Raw genomic sequence first — 18248 nt, 5'->3', positions numbered from 1 at the left:
ATCTACTTATAACATGGACAAAAAGGAAGACTTAAGCCAAAGGCCAAAATGCCTAGAAAATCATATCCACTCATGTGTAAATGTAAGCGTAAAACATTTCAAAGCCAGATAGCAATTCATTTTGGTTTATCCACGTCTCTGCTTTTCTCTATCAATACAGATATTTAATTGCCTGGTGCATAATATTAATAAATGCTTTTGATTGATTAGCCTAAGGATGAATATATATTTCACAGCTAACATATAAAATATGGCCTATATCAGCATCAGACAGGAAATTGTGGCAAATATTAAATCTAATGGGGGGAAGACAGAAAGTTTATTCATCTACTTGCTTTATAAACAATCTTCCATTTAAGCATGAATAGTGATTTGTCACAGTTCTAACTTAATAATATGTTAAGAGCTTCTGCTGATTTTTTTTAAGATCTAACTTTAACCACAAGGTGTAATATTGGGTAAGTTTACAACCTTTGTGGCATTAAAATGCATTTTTATCCTTAAAACATTTGTAACATAAATATAGAATGCATAGATTTTCTTGTATATTAAAAAATTATCAAAAAAAGTTTTGTTTTTAATTTCCCACATTAGAGTATCAAATCTGATTTTTTCCATCCTTAGACCAGTGAGTAAGTGAATCTAATCCAATGATTATAAATTAAATTGAAAGTCATCTGATGCATATTTTTTTAAGCAACCAGCAAAAAACTTTTTCTAGATCCTGTTGCAATAGCAACTGATAAACTCTTTAGCCTCACAAATGGTTATCAGTAACTTTACTAGGAAATACACATGCTAATAAAAAAAAAAAAAGTACATTTTTTAATCATTGTGTATGTCCAAGAAATTCTACTTAACTGTAGAAAAACAATAGCCTTTTGCTTCCATTTAGATACCTTAATTTTTGAAATGCCTTATTTTACTTACTATCATGCTGAAAGCACACCATGGTATGGCTTATTGCAAATATTGAATAATTCTAGAGTCATTAGTGTTCGATTGTTAGAAAGTTTTGTGATACGTAGTTTCTTCTTTCAGTGGCAGAACTATCCTAATTATAATTGCTTTAGGCTAATATTAAAATTAATTTACATTTTTTATTATTGGGGGGAGATGACCAAGGATCTTTCTGGGTGGGCAGGAAGAAGAATATATATATATATATATATATATATATATATATATATATATATATATATATATATATACACACATACACACACACACACGCACACTTCATGTACCTAATGATTTATTAGTTCTGGCATAGTGACTCGAATCCTAGCAGTTAAATATTTGATAAAACTTTAATAGTGGTCAGTTTACTCCCAGGCATTGCTTTACTTTGTAATGGGATCTGATCCATTATTTTTAGTCTTTCTTTTATAAACAAGTAATATAGATGTAGATGAGTAACTTAAAATTTTTCCTTTGAATAATTTTTAAAGTGAACCTGTTTTGAATGATGTTCATCAGGAGTTATAAATAGCTTTTCATTAAGACCTTTTATAAAGTTCTTTTCAGTAAAATCAGCATTTGTGAGCTTAGACAAGACTCTGGGCCTTAGTCACTAATGTTAGCATGTTAAAAATACTGAGCACAGTGAAATGAACATTGTAAAACTTTAAAGTACATAGAGAAATTGGAAGAAAAAAAACATGATTAGGACAGTAATGGAATTATAAACCTGAGCCTAATTAATCTAGTAGCAGACCTGGATATGAATTAGGTCTGTTAGGACTTTTCGATTTCATTTTCATTCTTACAGGAAAACAAAATTCCTTCTAGATTATAACCCACAAAGGAAAACTTAATCTGTCCTGCATTTCAGACTCAAACACAGAAAACTATCTTAAATATACCATTGCCAAATGGAAAACCTGAGAAAACAAGGTGAATTTATAGTTGTGAAAATGTCTTCATTTGTGACAACATGTGACAACCTTGTGAGACAGAATTCTAAAACTTCTCTTTAAAAAGAGAGAGAGAATAAAATAACCTTCTATAGAATTGCCAAATATCCTCCCTTGGGATTGAAACCACCAGGTATTCATATTTTATTTTCTACCAAGAAGAATCTGAACTTTCAAATGTGTTTTGGGATGGAGAAAATTATGTGTGGGATTTTGCATCACAAATGATTGACTTAGCACTGCATTTAACGCAAGGTTTGGCACATAGTAGGTTCTTAATAAATATTGCTTGACTTTACTTGATTTTCACAGCAATCATCTCGGGAGAAACTTACTTCTCACTGTTCAGTTAAGAGTGGAAAGCCGAGTTAACAGTTGGTGAATAGAAAGGCATAAGCCTCAGCAGTAGCACATTTCTTAACTTTTAAGTGAGATATAAGATCATTTCTTACTCTAAAATGATAAGAGATTAACATTTGAGACCTTTTTTGCATGTATAGAAATAAATGTGTGCTAACTATTCTTCCTGATCACATCAGTGACTTATTGTGATTTATATTTGGAAATACTCCTATTTGAAAATTAACTCTATCCCAAATCAGAGAAATATTTAGAGCTATTTAAAATCTGCAGGAAGTTTCAAGAGCATTCTAATGCAAGTGTGACATTACCTTTGACTTATAAAAAGAATCAATACAACAGTAAAACATAACCCATTAAAAGAGTTTAGTAAGACCTTTATGTGTTTGAGAAATCATAAACTTTGCTTTAATAGCCTAAAAAGGCAGAAATAAAAGGGAGAGCTGTTCTATATGCTGATCTGGCAGTTTTCTGTAAGTTTACTATCACACACACACACACACACACACACACACACACACACACACTCTCTCTCTCTCTCTCTCTCTCTCTCTCTCTCTCTTTATAGTGTTTTCCAGGGATGTTCAATTTTAATTTTACTGGTCTTTTATTAAGTATTTGTCGTAACACATGAAATTTCTAGTGACTACAAAAAGATTGCTCTAGTGCTGTATTCTTAGTACATAAAGTGAGGCCTTTGGGAATCTATGACTGCTTTTTTAGACCGCTAGGGTATCATTAAGGGAGGTATAGACTCAGTACTAACTGATATCGTAGTAGTCTGAAAGAACTTAGGCAGGATCCCAAGGGTTCTCATTTATTTTACCTACTTGAAGGGGATGGCTCTCATTGGGTTCTTTGTGTTGTTTAAAGAAAAAGTACCTAAAGCTCTGCATTAAAAGTACAGATTTCATAAAAACGAGGACCAAGTCCACTTCCCCTTCCTCACAGTTAGCTAAAGCAATAAATGTTTCTGATGCCATTGCCCTGTGCTGCTCAATGCCCTCGTACTTGATTCCCTGAGGAACATTCCTGTTCTTTGCATTCCATAGTGTGTTTCTTGCTCCATGTGGTACTGCATGGTGATGTAAACATAATCATTTGTTTTTACTATCTTTCTTTTACCTAACCATAAAAGCAAGAGAAAATGTTATTTTTATTTCTGCCTCATTTCAATCTTTCTGTGGTACAAGTCTAATAAATTAATAAAACTTAAGGTTTTCATTCTTTAAATGATGACTTTTAGAAAAACTAGCCAGTGCTGTGGAATCCTGTGGTGGTCAAGCCCCAGAATTCATTTCTTAGAAGAAAATATGTCAACCATGTATCCTTTAAATTCACTGACATTTGTGATTGCTTCAATTTTAGCTTTCATATGAAAATTGTTATATTTTGTTTTTCAGGGACAGAATGATGCTGCTGAAATTAGAACAGGAAATTTTAGATTTCATTGGTAATAATGAGTAAGTTCTGAAATTTTAAAAGAAACGAAATTGCCAACACCATTTTTGTTGTTTTGCTAAACTTGTTTTGGTTTTTTTATTTCTAGATCTCCAAGAAAAAAATTCCCCCCAATGACATCTTACCATAGGATGCTATTACATAGAGTAGCTGCTTACTTTGGATTAGACCACAATGTTGATCAGAGTGGGAAGTCAGTCATAGTGAACAAAACTAGCAATACAAGAATGTAAGTGCTAAAAGAGTGTGTGTCTCTGCGTCTCTGTGTGTGTATTTGGACAAATGTTTTTATGCATATTGCTGGGATAATTCTTCCTATAGCACCTTTCACATAAGCCTCTCCTACTCCTTTGTCAGTTTAGTTGATTTAACATTTAAATGATCTCTTATAGGAATAACAAAAAAATCAATTATTTCACCAGTACAAATTGTTCCTCCCTGAGTTAAAATGTGGCGGATGAATGAAAAATTTATGTGATGAATTAATATCTTTGAAGTTGCTATTTAAATGTTGTATATAACTCAAAAATGCACAAAGACTCTCCATTAGGAGTCATTTTTTTTTTTACTTCTGGTATCCAGAATCAGAGAGATATTAGAATACAGCAACATATATAAGACAGACACGCTTAGGCAAAAGTATCAAGTGGGCAAAAATCTGTTTTTCATCTCCTGCTCTTTCATTCCTGCCCATCCTTCCTCTTGCTTCCATGATACCCCTCATTTCCATCACTAGCTCAAGTCCTTTTCTCTACTCCAAATTATTGTTGTTCATCATTTCTAAGGTGTTATTCTTAAGTAGTTTTATTATAAATTAAGCTTCATCTTTTTCTGATTGTCATTTGCATCTTAAGAATAAGGTGAACTCTTAAGGAAAATCCTTGAATTCACAGAAGAGTTCAGCAAAAATGGTAGAGTGGCAGCCAGGAAATATTGATATTTTAAAGAAAGAGCTACTCTTCTAGGTCTCCTTCAATTATGTCACCCTGTCAGAATGACTATATGTAAGACTGGCCCAGAAGACATCTTTTTGATCAGCTCAACAAACTTGAGTCCTTAGCAATATCCTACCAACTTATCTAGCTGCCAGTCATCTATCTTATGATAGTAACCATGAATAGATTTAAAGAAGTATTAAAAACACTGATTTTTTTCTATATTGTTTCCCTGACATCCTTGAATCCTTTACTTCAGGGCCCATGGTTATATTATATTTGTTTATATCCCATTTGATTATAGCCTACTCAGGCTATTTATCTGATACTGAATTGGGGTTTTGAAAATTAATTTTTCACTTTACAATAAGTCCTTCATCTATGATAAGTATAGATTGAATGTAATAAAAATCATCATCCATTGTTTTTCATAATCATAACACAATTAGAACTAAACTGACAAAGTAGGGATGGTTTTGAAAGGTGTTCCTTTTTACTTTAGAGCCTATATATTTTAGCTTTGTTTAAATATATTGCTTTTCCTGCCTATTCCCCAACGACTTTTTTGTACCTCAATCAGTTAGTAACTACAGTCATGTCCAAACCCAGAAAGAATTTGAATTGAGTTAGGGGAATAAGCTTGAAGAGCAGTCACACGAAAGGTGAACCACAATTATTTTAACCAAATACCTTCCAACTTTACTAAAAGTTCCTGGATGCCCAAATACATCTTCATTAGCAGGCATTTTGACTAACCTTTAGACTAATGATTCTCTAAGGTTTTCAATACAGTGTAACCTCAGTCATTTGAATGTCATAACTCATGTTAGAAAGTTTTAGGGTTTTTTAATTTGAGTCCAAAAAAGAAATTACCTAATTGGAAATTTTATATCATGCATTTCAAGTAGTGTGGAACATTGACATAATTGTGGATAACTGAAATTTCAAATCATTGAAGTTACACTGTATTCTTATTTTATATCTTCTGGGATATAAAGGAGGTTTTAAAACAGAAAACCTTAGAGATCTGCTCCAATGAATAAAAACAAACTTGCCTTTTCCTCATAGGCAGATTCCCCGCTCCAGCGTTGAACCTGTGGTGTTATGGAAGTCAGCAGCCCAGTGCACACTGGGGTGTCTCAGTAGAGCGGGAAGTTGGCGATTGCAGGGCAGTAAATTCAGGCACCTGTAAAAGAAAGAGGTAAGACAGTCTTAAGGTTAGCTGAAATGCCTGCTAATGCTACTTGGGATGGAAACCCAGCTGCTCTTAGAGAAGTTGCAAGGCACATGGTTCAACTTGATTTACTTTAGGGCATATTTACTTAAACATAAAATCCCTGAGTTATGAAGAAAAAGAAAAATATAACTCCATACAGCTATAAAGCCTGTCCCTAGGTATATATTGAGAAATCACATGACTAATGACAGTTTTATTGTTATAGCTATAAAAAAGTTGATAATTTAAAGAGAACCTACTTATGGCTCTTCTCAGTTGACTTAAGGAAACATTTTTTTACCCTCTTTTTTCCTTCACCTCTGGACATGTTTATATTAAGATCTATTCCTTACTCTAGTTTTTTTAATTAAATCTTTACAATTTTTCACTCTTTTAGTTTATATTCACATGTGTTTCATTACAAGTTTTCTCAAGTTATTTAGTCTTTTATAAGACTATTGATTTTTGCATTGGAATAATTTTCACACTTACATAGTTCTTTAGAGTTTACTAAGAATTTTCTTTGTATCTCTGTTGAGGAGAGTAGAAAAAGAGTATCTCAGGTAAAAATGAAAGATGTTTATTCAAATGAAAGATAGATCATTCATCCTCTACGGACCCTCAGTAGCACATATGCCCTCTCTGTCAAACCATTACAGTTGGTCACAATTTTAACTTTTGAAACAACAATTTTCTACTGTAACCCAGAATCTGATAGGGTACAAACTATAGAAATAAAGATTATACATAACAATTCTTTGTAAATTGAACACTTTTTAAAGTGGTTTGTGAGATGTGTTTTTTGTTAAGTGCTAATCTACATTATCATGCTTTTTGTTCTTTTCTTTTTTAGACCAGATCAGAAATTTAACGATCATATCAAGGATGATAAAGGTGAAGACTTTCAGAAACGTTATATCCTTAAAAGAGATAATTCTAGTTTAGACAAAGATGATAATCAGGTAACTGTAATTAGAACATTTTTCCAACTATGGCATTCATTCATTTTCACAGTGTAAATATTCACTATTGTTATTTTCATTTAGATGAGAATACGATTAAAAGATGACAGAAGAAGCAAATCTATAGAAGAGCGAGAAGAAGAATATCAGAGAGCTAGAGATAGAATATTTGCCCAAGACGTACGTAAACTAAATATAAACTTATTAATGCAAAATGTTGAAAGTTGTGCTGTTTATTTGTAGAACCCTTTTATACCTTCCCCACTACTGTTGAGCAAAAGCTTCAAAAAGTGAGTGTTTCTTTGTTATCTGTGAGGTTCTTCTGTATACAGACAGTGTGTAGTTGACCAGCACTCCACATTTTACCTTTGTCCTTTCTTTATAGTCGCTGTGTTCCCCAGAGAGCTATCTCACTGACAAAAGGTAAGTAGGTTATTGCATTCATTTTTAATCATTATTTGAATTCTGTTGAGAGAAATCAATTAATGTCTTAAAATTCCAACAGAATCCAAGAGGAGGAAGCAAATAGTACGCAGCAAAGACGCCAGATATTTAGGTATTTGACACTTGTTTTAAATACTCTTTTAAAAAAATCACCCATGCATGTTTCGCCATCCTTTTTCTACATTTTCAAAAGCTATGTGTGTTTTCAAAGTTCATTTTCCAAATTCCAGAGTCAATAAAGAAGCATCTGGAAGATCAGCCACCAGCCATCAGAGCAGCACTGAGAACGAGCTAAGGTGCTCTGAGCCCCGTCCCTGGAGCAGCACAGACTCTGATAGTTCCCTCCGAAATTTGAAGCCAGCTGTAACCAAAGCCAGCAGCTTCAGTGGAATTTCAGTTCTGACGAGAGGGGATAGCTCTGGAAGCAGCAAAAGTATAGGCAGGCTTTCAAAAACAGGTACAAATGTCTCTAAAGAGTTATGGAGCAAAATACTAACTTTCTTGGTAATTTAACATCTTGGCTTACTGTGTATCATTGCATGTAAATATTCCTAAAAGCAGTAATTCTTTCCATATATCACAGGCAGATTTTAAACCATTTTTCAAAATAAAAAACTTCAGGTGGTCTAATTTTAAGGAATGAGTTTAAAGTTAAACTTCTTTGAAAATTCATCCCCGTTGCCTGAGTTCAGCCAGGTCATTCAGCCAGAATACAAGATATTGATCGTATTAGTAGTGGGGCAGCTTGGTGGTACAGTTGATAGAGCATGAGGCCTGAAATCCTGCCTTGGGCACTTAATGGCTATGTGACCCTAGTCAAGTCACTGTACACTGTTTGCCTCAGTTTCTTCATCTGTAAAATGAGCTGAAGAAGGAAATAGTAAATCACTTCAGCATCTTGACCAAGAGTACCCTAAATGGGGTCACAGAGAGTCAAACATGACTGAAACAAATGAACAATAAATATTGGTATTATTCTTTTTTTAAATTCTCCAGTGAACCCTGAAGATTATTGTTTGGGTTTTTAATTACAGTGTCTTTTTTCATCTAAATTGAAATGAGTAAAGGTTGTTGAAAATTATTTGTGTTTTCTTGGACTAAGTAGAAAGTATAGATTTAGTACGAGGCTTTGTGAGATTTGTGAGATTCTGAATGACCAAAGCAATCTAACAGTTTTCCCTCCCCCCCCCCCCCCCCCGCCTTTTTTAATGATACATTGGCTCATAACCATTTTCCCTCCCTCTTTTTTGTCTTCCAACTTCATTGAGTCACTCACATGTCAAGTACTTACACGTGCCTTTCTTCTTGAACAAAAATTTCTGCAAAAGTTAGCAGAACTATCATTCTGTGTTGGACAGATATTCAGTTTAGACCAGACATGTAGTTCTGCAGCTGAAGATCTGAGGCAGACCTGTGTGTTTGGAAATGACAAAATGCTTCTAAGACCTGACTTGGCCATTACTGTAGATTGCTCATTTTAATGAACCTTGTCTTTCCAAGTCTTCTTTCAGAAAACAAATAAATATACATTAATGGTAGAGTACATGAAAAGATACTGTTTAAGATTGGTAAGAGTTTCTTTACATAAAAAACTTAATTATACAATAAATACGTGCTAGTCAAAAAAAATCCATCACAATTTGAACTGGAAAATTAAATAAGTCACCAGCAAAAGAACCTTGAAATGCTACATGTTTTGTAGAGGGGCAGCTAGGTGGTGCAGTGCATAGAGCACCAGTACAGGAGTCAGGAGGACCCGAGTTCAAATCTCACCTCAGACACTTGACACTCAATAGCTGTGTGACCTTAGGCAAGTCATTTAACCCCAGTTGCCTCATCCTGAGTCTTCTCCAGTCATCCGATGAAAATCTGGTCGCTGGATTCAGAAGACTCTGGAGGAGAAGTGAGGCTGGTGACCTGCACAGCCCTCCCTCACTCAAAACAAAGTCAAGTGCAAGTCATGTCATTATTTCTCTGATGGCGTTGTCTTCTTCAGCAGCAAAGGACAAACATGTGTTTTGTAGAACTAATTTCTGTAAATTTTTTTTATTTCAAAAGAAATATAGTACAATATTTTTCATTAAAGGAAAAAATTATTTTTAATAGGATAATGACCACTATTGATAAACATGGCTTGGCTGTAATAATTAACAATTACAATTACTTAGTGGTGTCACTATAAGAGTACTGGATTTGGAATGAGGGCCTGAAAATGCACTAAATTTGAGGTCAGACACTTGGATTCAAGTTCTAGCTCTGCCACTTTCCACCTATGTAACTCTAGATCTCAGTTTCTTTCTCTGTAAAATGTAGGGATTAGATTCAACCTTTGAGATTCTTCTAGTTTTATGTCATTGTTCCTACCTTCAAATTCTAATTTTTATAATTATTATATCACTATCCAGAAAAATACTAATTCTCCATGTACAGAGTCAACTTTTACTTTTTTAGACACTGATCATCCACAGCCATTTCCATGTTCCAATCCAGTTACCGACCATTTAGCTACTTTGTGGATTATTTTTACCCAGAAAGTGGACAAAAGATAGAGAAATTGTTGAAACTCAATTAAATTAGTTTAGCAGTTTCTTAGAACTTCAGTGTGGAAAAGTTGAAACTGGTGATTAATGGCATTTATTTACTTTCTATGAATTTCATTTTATATGCCATCCCTGTCCACTATTTTCATGGAAAATTGAAGAGTTGACTTTATTATTGGAGATGATGTGAATTCCAGATGCAGTAACTTAAAATTATCTTCAAGAATATGTAATGTCATTTAACTTGGTATTTCTCTGTTCTGGATTGCATAAAGAGATTTCAGATGCAAGTTCTTATGCCCTTGAATATGTTATGTTTTTTATTACAAATGGAATTATAACCTTTACTTTCATTTGGTGTTTGTCACAAAGGTAAACTGTGTCAATTTATCTTTTGAAAATTTGCTTGATGTGCTTTTTGGCTGTTTGTTGTCTGGTTTTATTAGCAGACTGCTTGAATTGCATGCTTTGGCTATGGAAGTTTATTATTGTAAATAGCTTCTATAGTCTACTTACTGTAATAAACTTGCTGAAGAAAAGAATATAATTTAACACATGAGCCAAAAGAACTTGTGGTTTTTATATGGTAATTGCAATTGCATGTTATGATATATGTATATATATGATAATTTTTAAAGTTTGCATTTTAAATGACTTTGCTATTTCTACATCTAAATAAAAAATCAATTTCTCATTACTCCTTTCCTAGGTTCTGAGTCTTCTAATAGTGTAGGGTCATCCACGGGCTCTCTTTCTCACATCCAGCAGTCTCTTCCAGTTACAGCTCTCAGCCAGCCTTCTCATGGCCCCCCTGTCGTCTATCCAACTGTCAGCACTAGTAATTCCCTTTCCTTTGATGGTGGCCTAAGTGGGCAAGTTACATCTCCTAGCACTAGCTTCTTTTTGCTTCCTTTGGAAGCAGCAGGCATACCACCTGGCAGTATTCTGATCAACCCACAAACAGGTTGGTATCCAAATATGGATGTATGTTTTAGTCAAGAACTCCAGTTATTTATAAATTAAAGCACATTTATGATTTTTTCTCTGTTTTTATCATCTTTACATTTTTCATGAATTATTTCCTCCTAAGATTTGGATATATTTTTTAAAAAGTTAAAAATGTATGTAATGTTTTTTCTGATGTGAACTTCATGGCATCTCCTTATTCTAATCTGAATGATGGTTTAAATCAGAAAAGAGAGAATAAGTTGTACCTTAAGAATAAACAAAGTACCTTAGATCAAAACTGACTAAATTTAGTTTGTTCCCGAAGTACCTAACTTTTTCCCCCAGACAAAATTTAATGTGACTCAGAAGTATTTACAAAAATATATAATTAGTTGTCATTCTACATAAATTACCATGAAGTCTTCTAAATGGTAGTGATATTATTCTCTTATGGCTATAATTTATTGTCATATATGCTACTTTCCAAGAATTAAGGAGTTTTGCCAAGCCCTACACATAATTCATTAATTCCCACCTCCTTGTCTTAGAACAGTATGCTTATATGTAACTAATATATTAGTTTTATTTTAAAATTAATTTCAATTAGTTAATATTTAATGTGCAAACAACACTATTCTAGACACTTTTGGAAGTAGAACAAGAATACAAAAGAAGACGGTCCTTACAGAATAACTGATAAAGAAATAAAATAAATACAAATGGATCAATTAAATAAAAATTATAAGAAGTGTATAAATAAGCATATTTCCATTGTCTTTATTGTACCTACTATTTTTTTCTTTTCAAAAAATTATTTTCCAGTATCTTGCTAGATGAATATGAGTCTGTAGTACTTGGATTATAAATAAATTTTATCAACTAAAAATAACATGTTAAAATGTACCCAGTTAAGACATACCTTTCTCTGATAGTGACTTTGCTATGCTATGAGAATAGCTTGTATCATCAGCACAGCTGAAACTATGAGAGAAATTTTCTAGAGTACCTGAAAACTAAAACAGATTCAGCAGATCTTCGTAAAGAATGGCTGTGTTCATATTATTCATCTGTACTTCTCCTATTTCATAAAAAAGAAAAACTTAGTAGTGAGATGAGACAAAAAAGGAATTATTTCCTTATAGAGGATTTTTCTTCTCTAATACATGGCATCTGTTAATTTAGTGTAAACCTTAATCTTAATCCAACAACAGTGAGGAAAAGATCCACCTTTATGAATGAAATCCCCTTTATAGGCAGTAAAATGAAATGCTAAGTTACTCATAATTATCAGTGTTCTCTATTTTCCCTAATTTAATTGGTGGATACATTCTCTATTTTCCCTAATTTAATTGGTGGATACATTCAGTAAGGCGGTGACTCAGTAACCTTTTGCAAAGGATCTTTTTCAGTAAGGTACCAAATCTTGAACTGAACATTGGGTTTCTTCCTCATATTTGCTTTGCCTAATGCAGGGTGTTTAAATTGTGCCTCTTTTCATCAGCAGTAAATGAAATAGCAGAACAGAGCCAAAGTTGAAGCTTCTCCAGCTGTATTTAGGACCAAGAAAGAAAGCCCATGATAGTTTACCTAGAAGGGTTTTAGGAGTGTTTTTCTTTATCTAAGAGGGATGCTGAATATTCTTAGAAGAATGCACACTCCTTGACTTTTTTTGTCATGTTGTGAAAGGCACTGGTGCCTTTCAACTGCTACACATTTAATTATGTTTACCGTCATTGCCAAGAAGTTCACAATGTTGCTTTAAGAAAATTAAAGTAGATTTTCTTTTGTATTTTGTTTTGTTTTGTTTTATGATTTCTCCCATTCATTTTAATTCTTCTATGCAACATGTATTTAATAGGAATGTATGTGTAGAATCTATAGAAGATTGTATGCTGTCTCAAGGAAGGAGGGGGTAGAAAAACTAAGATATATGGAAGTGATTGTCAAACACTGAAAACAAATAAAATAATTTAATTTAAAATATGTGTGTATATATATATATATATATATATATATATATATAAACAAAATCAAAGTAGCTGTGGTCCTTGTTCATTTTGATGTATTTACTGTGTAGCATTTTGTTACTTGCTTTGTGTAATTGTGTTATTGAGTGCTACTTTTAATTAACTTCTGAATAACCTAGTACCTCAGTTAAGGTACTAGTTAAATTCTAGATTGGCAAGGCAAAGTAGAAAGGAGGTTTGGGGTAGTTTGTATGGTTTTTTAGTTAGCTTTAAAAATAACTTTTGAAAACCTCATTTAAACAACTTCAAATAAGTTGCAGGCATTGTTTGTCTTTTTAATAAGCATAATTCAAATTATATTTAATTTAAATACAGTATGCAGTTGATTGTATCAAAGATTTTGCCATTTTCTGCATGCTGAATGACTTATAAAATGTGATAATATCCCCCGAAGTATAACATTTACCTTTTGAAATGATTTTTTTTTAATATGGCAGTGTGTTGGTAGAAAATATGCTTGATGTACTTTTTTTAAGTCTTTTTCCAATATAAGATATTTTTCTTCTACTTTTTTAGGTCAGCCCTTTATAAATCCTGATGGCAGTCCAGTTGTGTATAACCCTCCCATGACTCAACAGCCTGTTAGAACTCAAGTGCCTGGACCTCCACAGCAACCTCCTCCTCCCCAACCATCTCAACAACAAGCAGCGAATCACATTATATCACAGGTGCACAAATCCTAGATTATGTGATGTCATGTTTACCTTCCTTCAGTTATTTTGGGAATAGATTCACTAACTTTAAGCTGGTGAAAGTGAGGGTTTCCTAGAACCTTAACCTTGTGTCTCTTTTCTAGAAGACCCCTCTTTCCCTTTCAATACTTAATGTATTATGAAGACTTTCTACCCAACATTAACTGTTAGACCATTTTCTCCTTCATAGAAGTTGCTCACATCACAGATTTACTTGTAAATGATATCCCATTACTCTTTGGAAAACCAGCCTTTTAAACTTTCAGGGCTTCTCAGCTAAATACTTGCGAGTTAATAGAAAGTAATAGTATTTTTTATATCAGTCTCTGCAACAGACACTTAATGCCTGTTCCATAGTGCCAGCAGGGGAGAGGAAAGATAACAAAGATACAGCTGATTGAAAGTACAAGTGAGCAGGTTGCTACTTTAATTCAGTATATCAAGCAGTTAGAAGAAACTGAGTTGAGTTGTTCAGTTATCTGTGAGAAGTCATCCTTGTTCTCTACCACACAACCCATATGCGCAGGCTCAGAAATTCTGGTAACTTTAATTCCCAAAGGCTCTCTAGCTAATTTGCCAAGTCCAGACCCTTCAAGGCTAATGGAACACAAATGAAAATTTTATTTCATCAAAACACCTTTGTAGAACGCAGCTTACGGACGTAACTCTAGAGTTCTTTTGCTCTTTCACCAAAATATCACATGTCCTTTGTCAGAGAGACTTTGGTAGAATTGTACCAAATCTTCTGTAATATCTGGCATATATTCTAGTTTAGAATTGCCCTGTGCCCTTTTGCCTGTAGGAAAGAGCTAATCACATTTTAAATAAATTACTTTTAATTTTATGCTATAAAAACTAATACACAGGATTTTTTAGCTTTTTATTTGAGTCAGAGTAGCTAGAGAAACTTATTTCAGCAGTTTAAAATTATATTAAATATTGCAAAGGGCATTAAAAACTCTTCTACTATTAACGAAGACTGATGGTGCTAGAATATGTAATTATTTCTGCTATTAAACCACTAATAAGTTTTCCTGAGACTATACTTTGTTGATTATATAATTATTACTTAATAATAGTTCCAAACAGTATCATATACTAGACCAGGTCTGTTACTTTATTTTGGCTATTAGCCGTCCTATGCTTCTCCCTCCATCAGAGGAATTTACTTATGACTTTGGTAGCAGGCAGTTCTTTTTTTCAGTGTGCTAGACCAAATGAATGCTAATTTTAGATTATCCTAAATTCCAAAAGTATTCGAAACAGTATTTTCAGTGATTTAGTATGCCTTTAAAACAACTTTAGCATTGTATTAGGAGGTTTAAAGGACAGCTTTTCATCTTTTTTTGAATTTGTGCGTTTCTCAGCATTTGTTGAAGAGATAAAAGACAGTAAGAAACTGAACTATAATTCTTTATTGTTCATGTTTAATTGATACCTCTAAGCCATAACCATTAATTGTCATAGATACAAGATGTAGTCCTATACGTCAAGTTAAGCAATTCAGTCAGAGAACAGATATTTTAAAGAGTTACAATCTAAATGAAGCCAGTAGTGTGCCATGAAATCTGTGGCAGGCTTTCCTGGTGTGACATCAAGTGTTTAACAGTGTATGAAGTTAGTTAGGGAGGCATAGAGCCAATGAGTATGGAGGCCTTCCATTATCATCCTTGGTATCTGAAATACTATAGCCATAGATAATCATCTTATTGTCCAGCCTTGGGACTGTGTTAAAATTTTCTGGCCACTGAGTGTTCATATACACTCGCTAGCATTATTTGCTCTTTACTTGTACAAATGTTTTATTGCACACCATAATGTGATTCATCCCTAGGGTTACTAGTGTCTAGCAATCCTACAAATTTAAAGGCTTTAGATGAGCCACACTAACATTTGTTAAAATAGTACTGCCCAAGGTAAGGAGACCACTTTTAAGTGTAAAGTCAGTTGGAATAGGATAAAGTATTACTGCTTCTAAGTATTGACAGAATTTTTCTTTCATCAGTCAATCACAGTGAGCCAACAGTTTTTCCATTAGTATTTGAAACTAGAGAGACCTCAAGTTCACATACTTATGTGTTACTGTCTTTTCATTTTTTTTATCACCAAAAAATGAAAGGCTAGTTTCATCTGGTGATAGTACAATAGATCAGGATGTTTAGAGAAAAGTTATACTTCAGTGGATGTCCAGGTTAAGATCCTTTAAACAGCCTGCACTTACAAGTCAGGCAGTTAATTCCTTCTGAGGCATAGTCATCCTTTTTTTTTTTTTTCCATCTCAGAAATTTGTAGGACAGCCAAGTACTATTCCAGATACTTGACAAAGTTCATATTTTGGTTGTAGCTTCATAGCTAGACTCTAAGTTCTGCCTTTCATTTTAATTGAAAATTGATTCTGAGAACCTACCTAGTAGTTTGTTGTGTTTGGAGTGGTGGGAAGAGGTTATGTTTGTTTTTGTTTACATATTTTTGTGTATTGCCTCTGTGACAAAAATGTATTTCACCCATTTGTTTCTTATTTCATGTTTATGCTCATCCTGAAATGACTTTTCCTTTTTTAAAATGATTCTCTTAACCACTTTTCTTGAACTTGTTCATTGTGGATTTCTTTTAAGCACTGTCTTTGGAGATGTATCTTCCAGAGGAGAGAGATTCTGTGTACACATTTTTTCGACTAAGAATAGGGGGTTTTTTGCTATCATATTCTTGTGGAAAGAGTACTAAACTGGAAATGAGAATCCTTGGACTTAGTCTTTGCCCAGTTTTTTAACTTGCCTCAGTATAATTTTTTGGTCTGTAAAGGTAGAATGATTGGTAACAAATATGCATACTTTCAAGTTTTTGAGAGATACTGGTTAAATATAAGGTGGGCAAAGTACAATCTGGTATTCTTTGAAGATGTTCTGTGTGCTTTGAAAATGGTGAGAATTTTTTTAATCATAATTACCTGGTTTGCTTGTCTTCCCTATATATGTCATATTACATTTTTTTATATGAAAGAGACTAATACTTAAAATCATTGCTACTTTAGAATGTAGGGTTATGTCATCCCAGATTTTTTTTCCCAAACTATTAAATAGTTTTCACCAATTTTGCATTAAGAATAAGAGCTGTAATTTTTTTAAAATTATGTAGCTTAATTAGAAGCCCCCTCCCATGGGGCAAGAATTAAGAATAAGTAATTTTTCTCTTAATGTCTGAAACCAAAAATGATGTTTAACAAATAGAAATTAAAGTTACTACATAAATTACCTATTTCAATTAAAGTTCTATTGCTTATTGAGTAAAATGAACTGAAAGTCTTAGAAATATTTTTATTATGATAAAATATCCTAGTTCTATATTAAGCATAAAGACTTTAGGAAAGTTTTATATTAGTCCCTGAAGTTTTTACTGGATAGCATTTCTTCACTTAGTATTGTATTTTGCCTTTTACATATATATTAGTAGTGATTTGAAAAGTTGTAATTATTTTCAATTATTGTAAAAGATTGTAACTTTCCATTTTATGCACTTATTTTACTCTGACATTAACACTTTTTTGTAAACCTGTTACTTCTCTAGCCTTCTCGGCCTCTGCAGTCTTCTTCACAGCCTGTTCAGTACTCTACAGTCCCCTACCCATCCCCGCTCCTGCCAGTCTCACCTACCCAGCAATATACTGTGGTACTATATCTTCTACTCACCTCCTGCATTCTTTTTGTGGGTGAATGTGTGATGAACGCCAATGTATGTTTTTTCTGTGTTATTAGCATAAAACAAAGGTTCCTTCTCACTTTTTTGACTAACGGATACATGTGAGCATCAGGAAGTACCCATATCCATATCCCTTACAGACCAAAATTGAAGTATTTAAAATACAGCATTAGTCACCTTGTCACTGATTCCTTTCAATTTAGTCTTTTTCAGACTTCTCATAAAATAACACTTTTCAAATTATTGTCTCCCAGATATTAGATTTTGTTTGATTTTGTTCCCAGTTATGGCAATAACAGTCTTATGTTGCAATTGAATTTGTAGATTTCTTCTGGTTTGGGACTTTGATATCTTCAATGACCTCTTTTGTAGTGTTTATAGCAAATATTCAGGATAACTATAGCTAATGTTTCTGTGGGAGATTGTTCTGGGAAGCATCAACCCATGTTAAGTCATAGATATAGGTACTTCTAGATGCACAAGATATGAATGATAATTTTAGAGACTGATTTTTTTTTAAAGTGAACGTATCTGATCTTATAGTTCCATACGTAAAGATGTAAAGCATCTTAGGAGCCTATTTAGTTATTCTGTAAAATGCTATCATTGTTTAAAATGTCTTTAGTACTCATCATATAAAACTCTTCAGGGCCAAATTTGTAAGCTACATAATAAAGTCATTTTCATCACATTAATGACTGCACATTTTTTTCCCCAAAGCAGATATTGCCCAGCTTAAGCACCTGGCTTATTTTATTACACTTGTCTCCAAGTTTATTATTTTTTCAATTTGATCCACTCTCAAGTGATGATTTGCTAAAACCATTAAGGCTTTTACAAAGAGTATGCCAAAAACTCTGAAGGTTGGTAATAATCATAGGAAACATTCCAAAAATGTTTTAAGCAGTGACATTAATGTAGTCCCAAATTGCTTTCCAGAATGGCTGGACCAATTCACAGCTCTACCAACAGTACACTGGTATAACTCATTTCCCACAATCAAAGTTAATGAGTTGCTAAATATAGAATTTCCCTTACCAATCTTCCATTC

General features: G+C 33.2%; 1 protein-coding gene across 15 annotated transcripts in view; it reads left to right on the top strand.

Moving 5' to 3' along the window:
- R3HDM1 (R3H domain containing 1) overlaps nt 1-18248 on the top strand; it is a 92601-nt gene that overhangs the window by 28195 nt on the left and 46158 nt on the right. For 6 of the 15 annotated variants that reach the window (XM_072613221.1, XM_072613220.1, XM_072613214.1 and 3 more), the window contains 10 exons: nt 3680-3739; nt 3826-3966; nt 6742-6850; nt 6935-7030; nt 7236-7273; nt 7356-7406; nt 7525-7751; nt 10544-10798; nt 13326-13477; nt 17066-17167. In XM_072613221.1, coding sequence (XP_072469322.1) covers nt 3680-3739; nt 3826-3966; nt 6742-6850; nt 6935-7030; nt 7236-7273; nt 7356-7406; nt 7525-7751; nt 10544-10798; nt 13326-13477; nt 17066-17167 — 1231 coding nt within the window. Of the gene's footprint in view, nt 1-1213; nt 2050-3679; nt 3740-3825; nt 3967-6741; nt 6851-6934; nt 7031-7235; nt 7274-7355; nt 7407-7524; nt 7752-10543; nt 10799-13325; nt 13478-17065; nt 17168-18248 lie in introns of those variants that run through there. The other 9 variants (XM_072613222.1, XM_072613219.1, XM_072613217.1 and 6 more) reach the window with 5 other exon arrangements.

Source organism: Notamacropus eugenii, chromosome 5 (genome assembly GCF_028372415.1).
Source record: "Notamacropus eugenii isolate mMacEug1 chromosome 5, mMacEug1.pri_v2, whole genome shotgun sequence".
In the NCBI taxonomy this organism is placed as follows: Eukaryota; Metazoa; Chordata; class Mammalia; order Diprotodontia; family Macropodidae; genus Notamacropus; species Notamacropus eugenii.
Note: the sequence above shows the minus strand (reverse complement) of the source record. Positions and strands in the feature narration are given on the sequence as shown.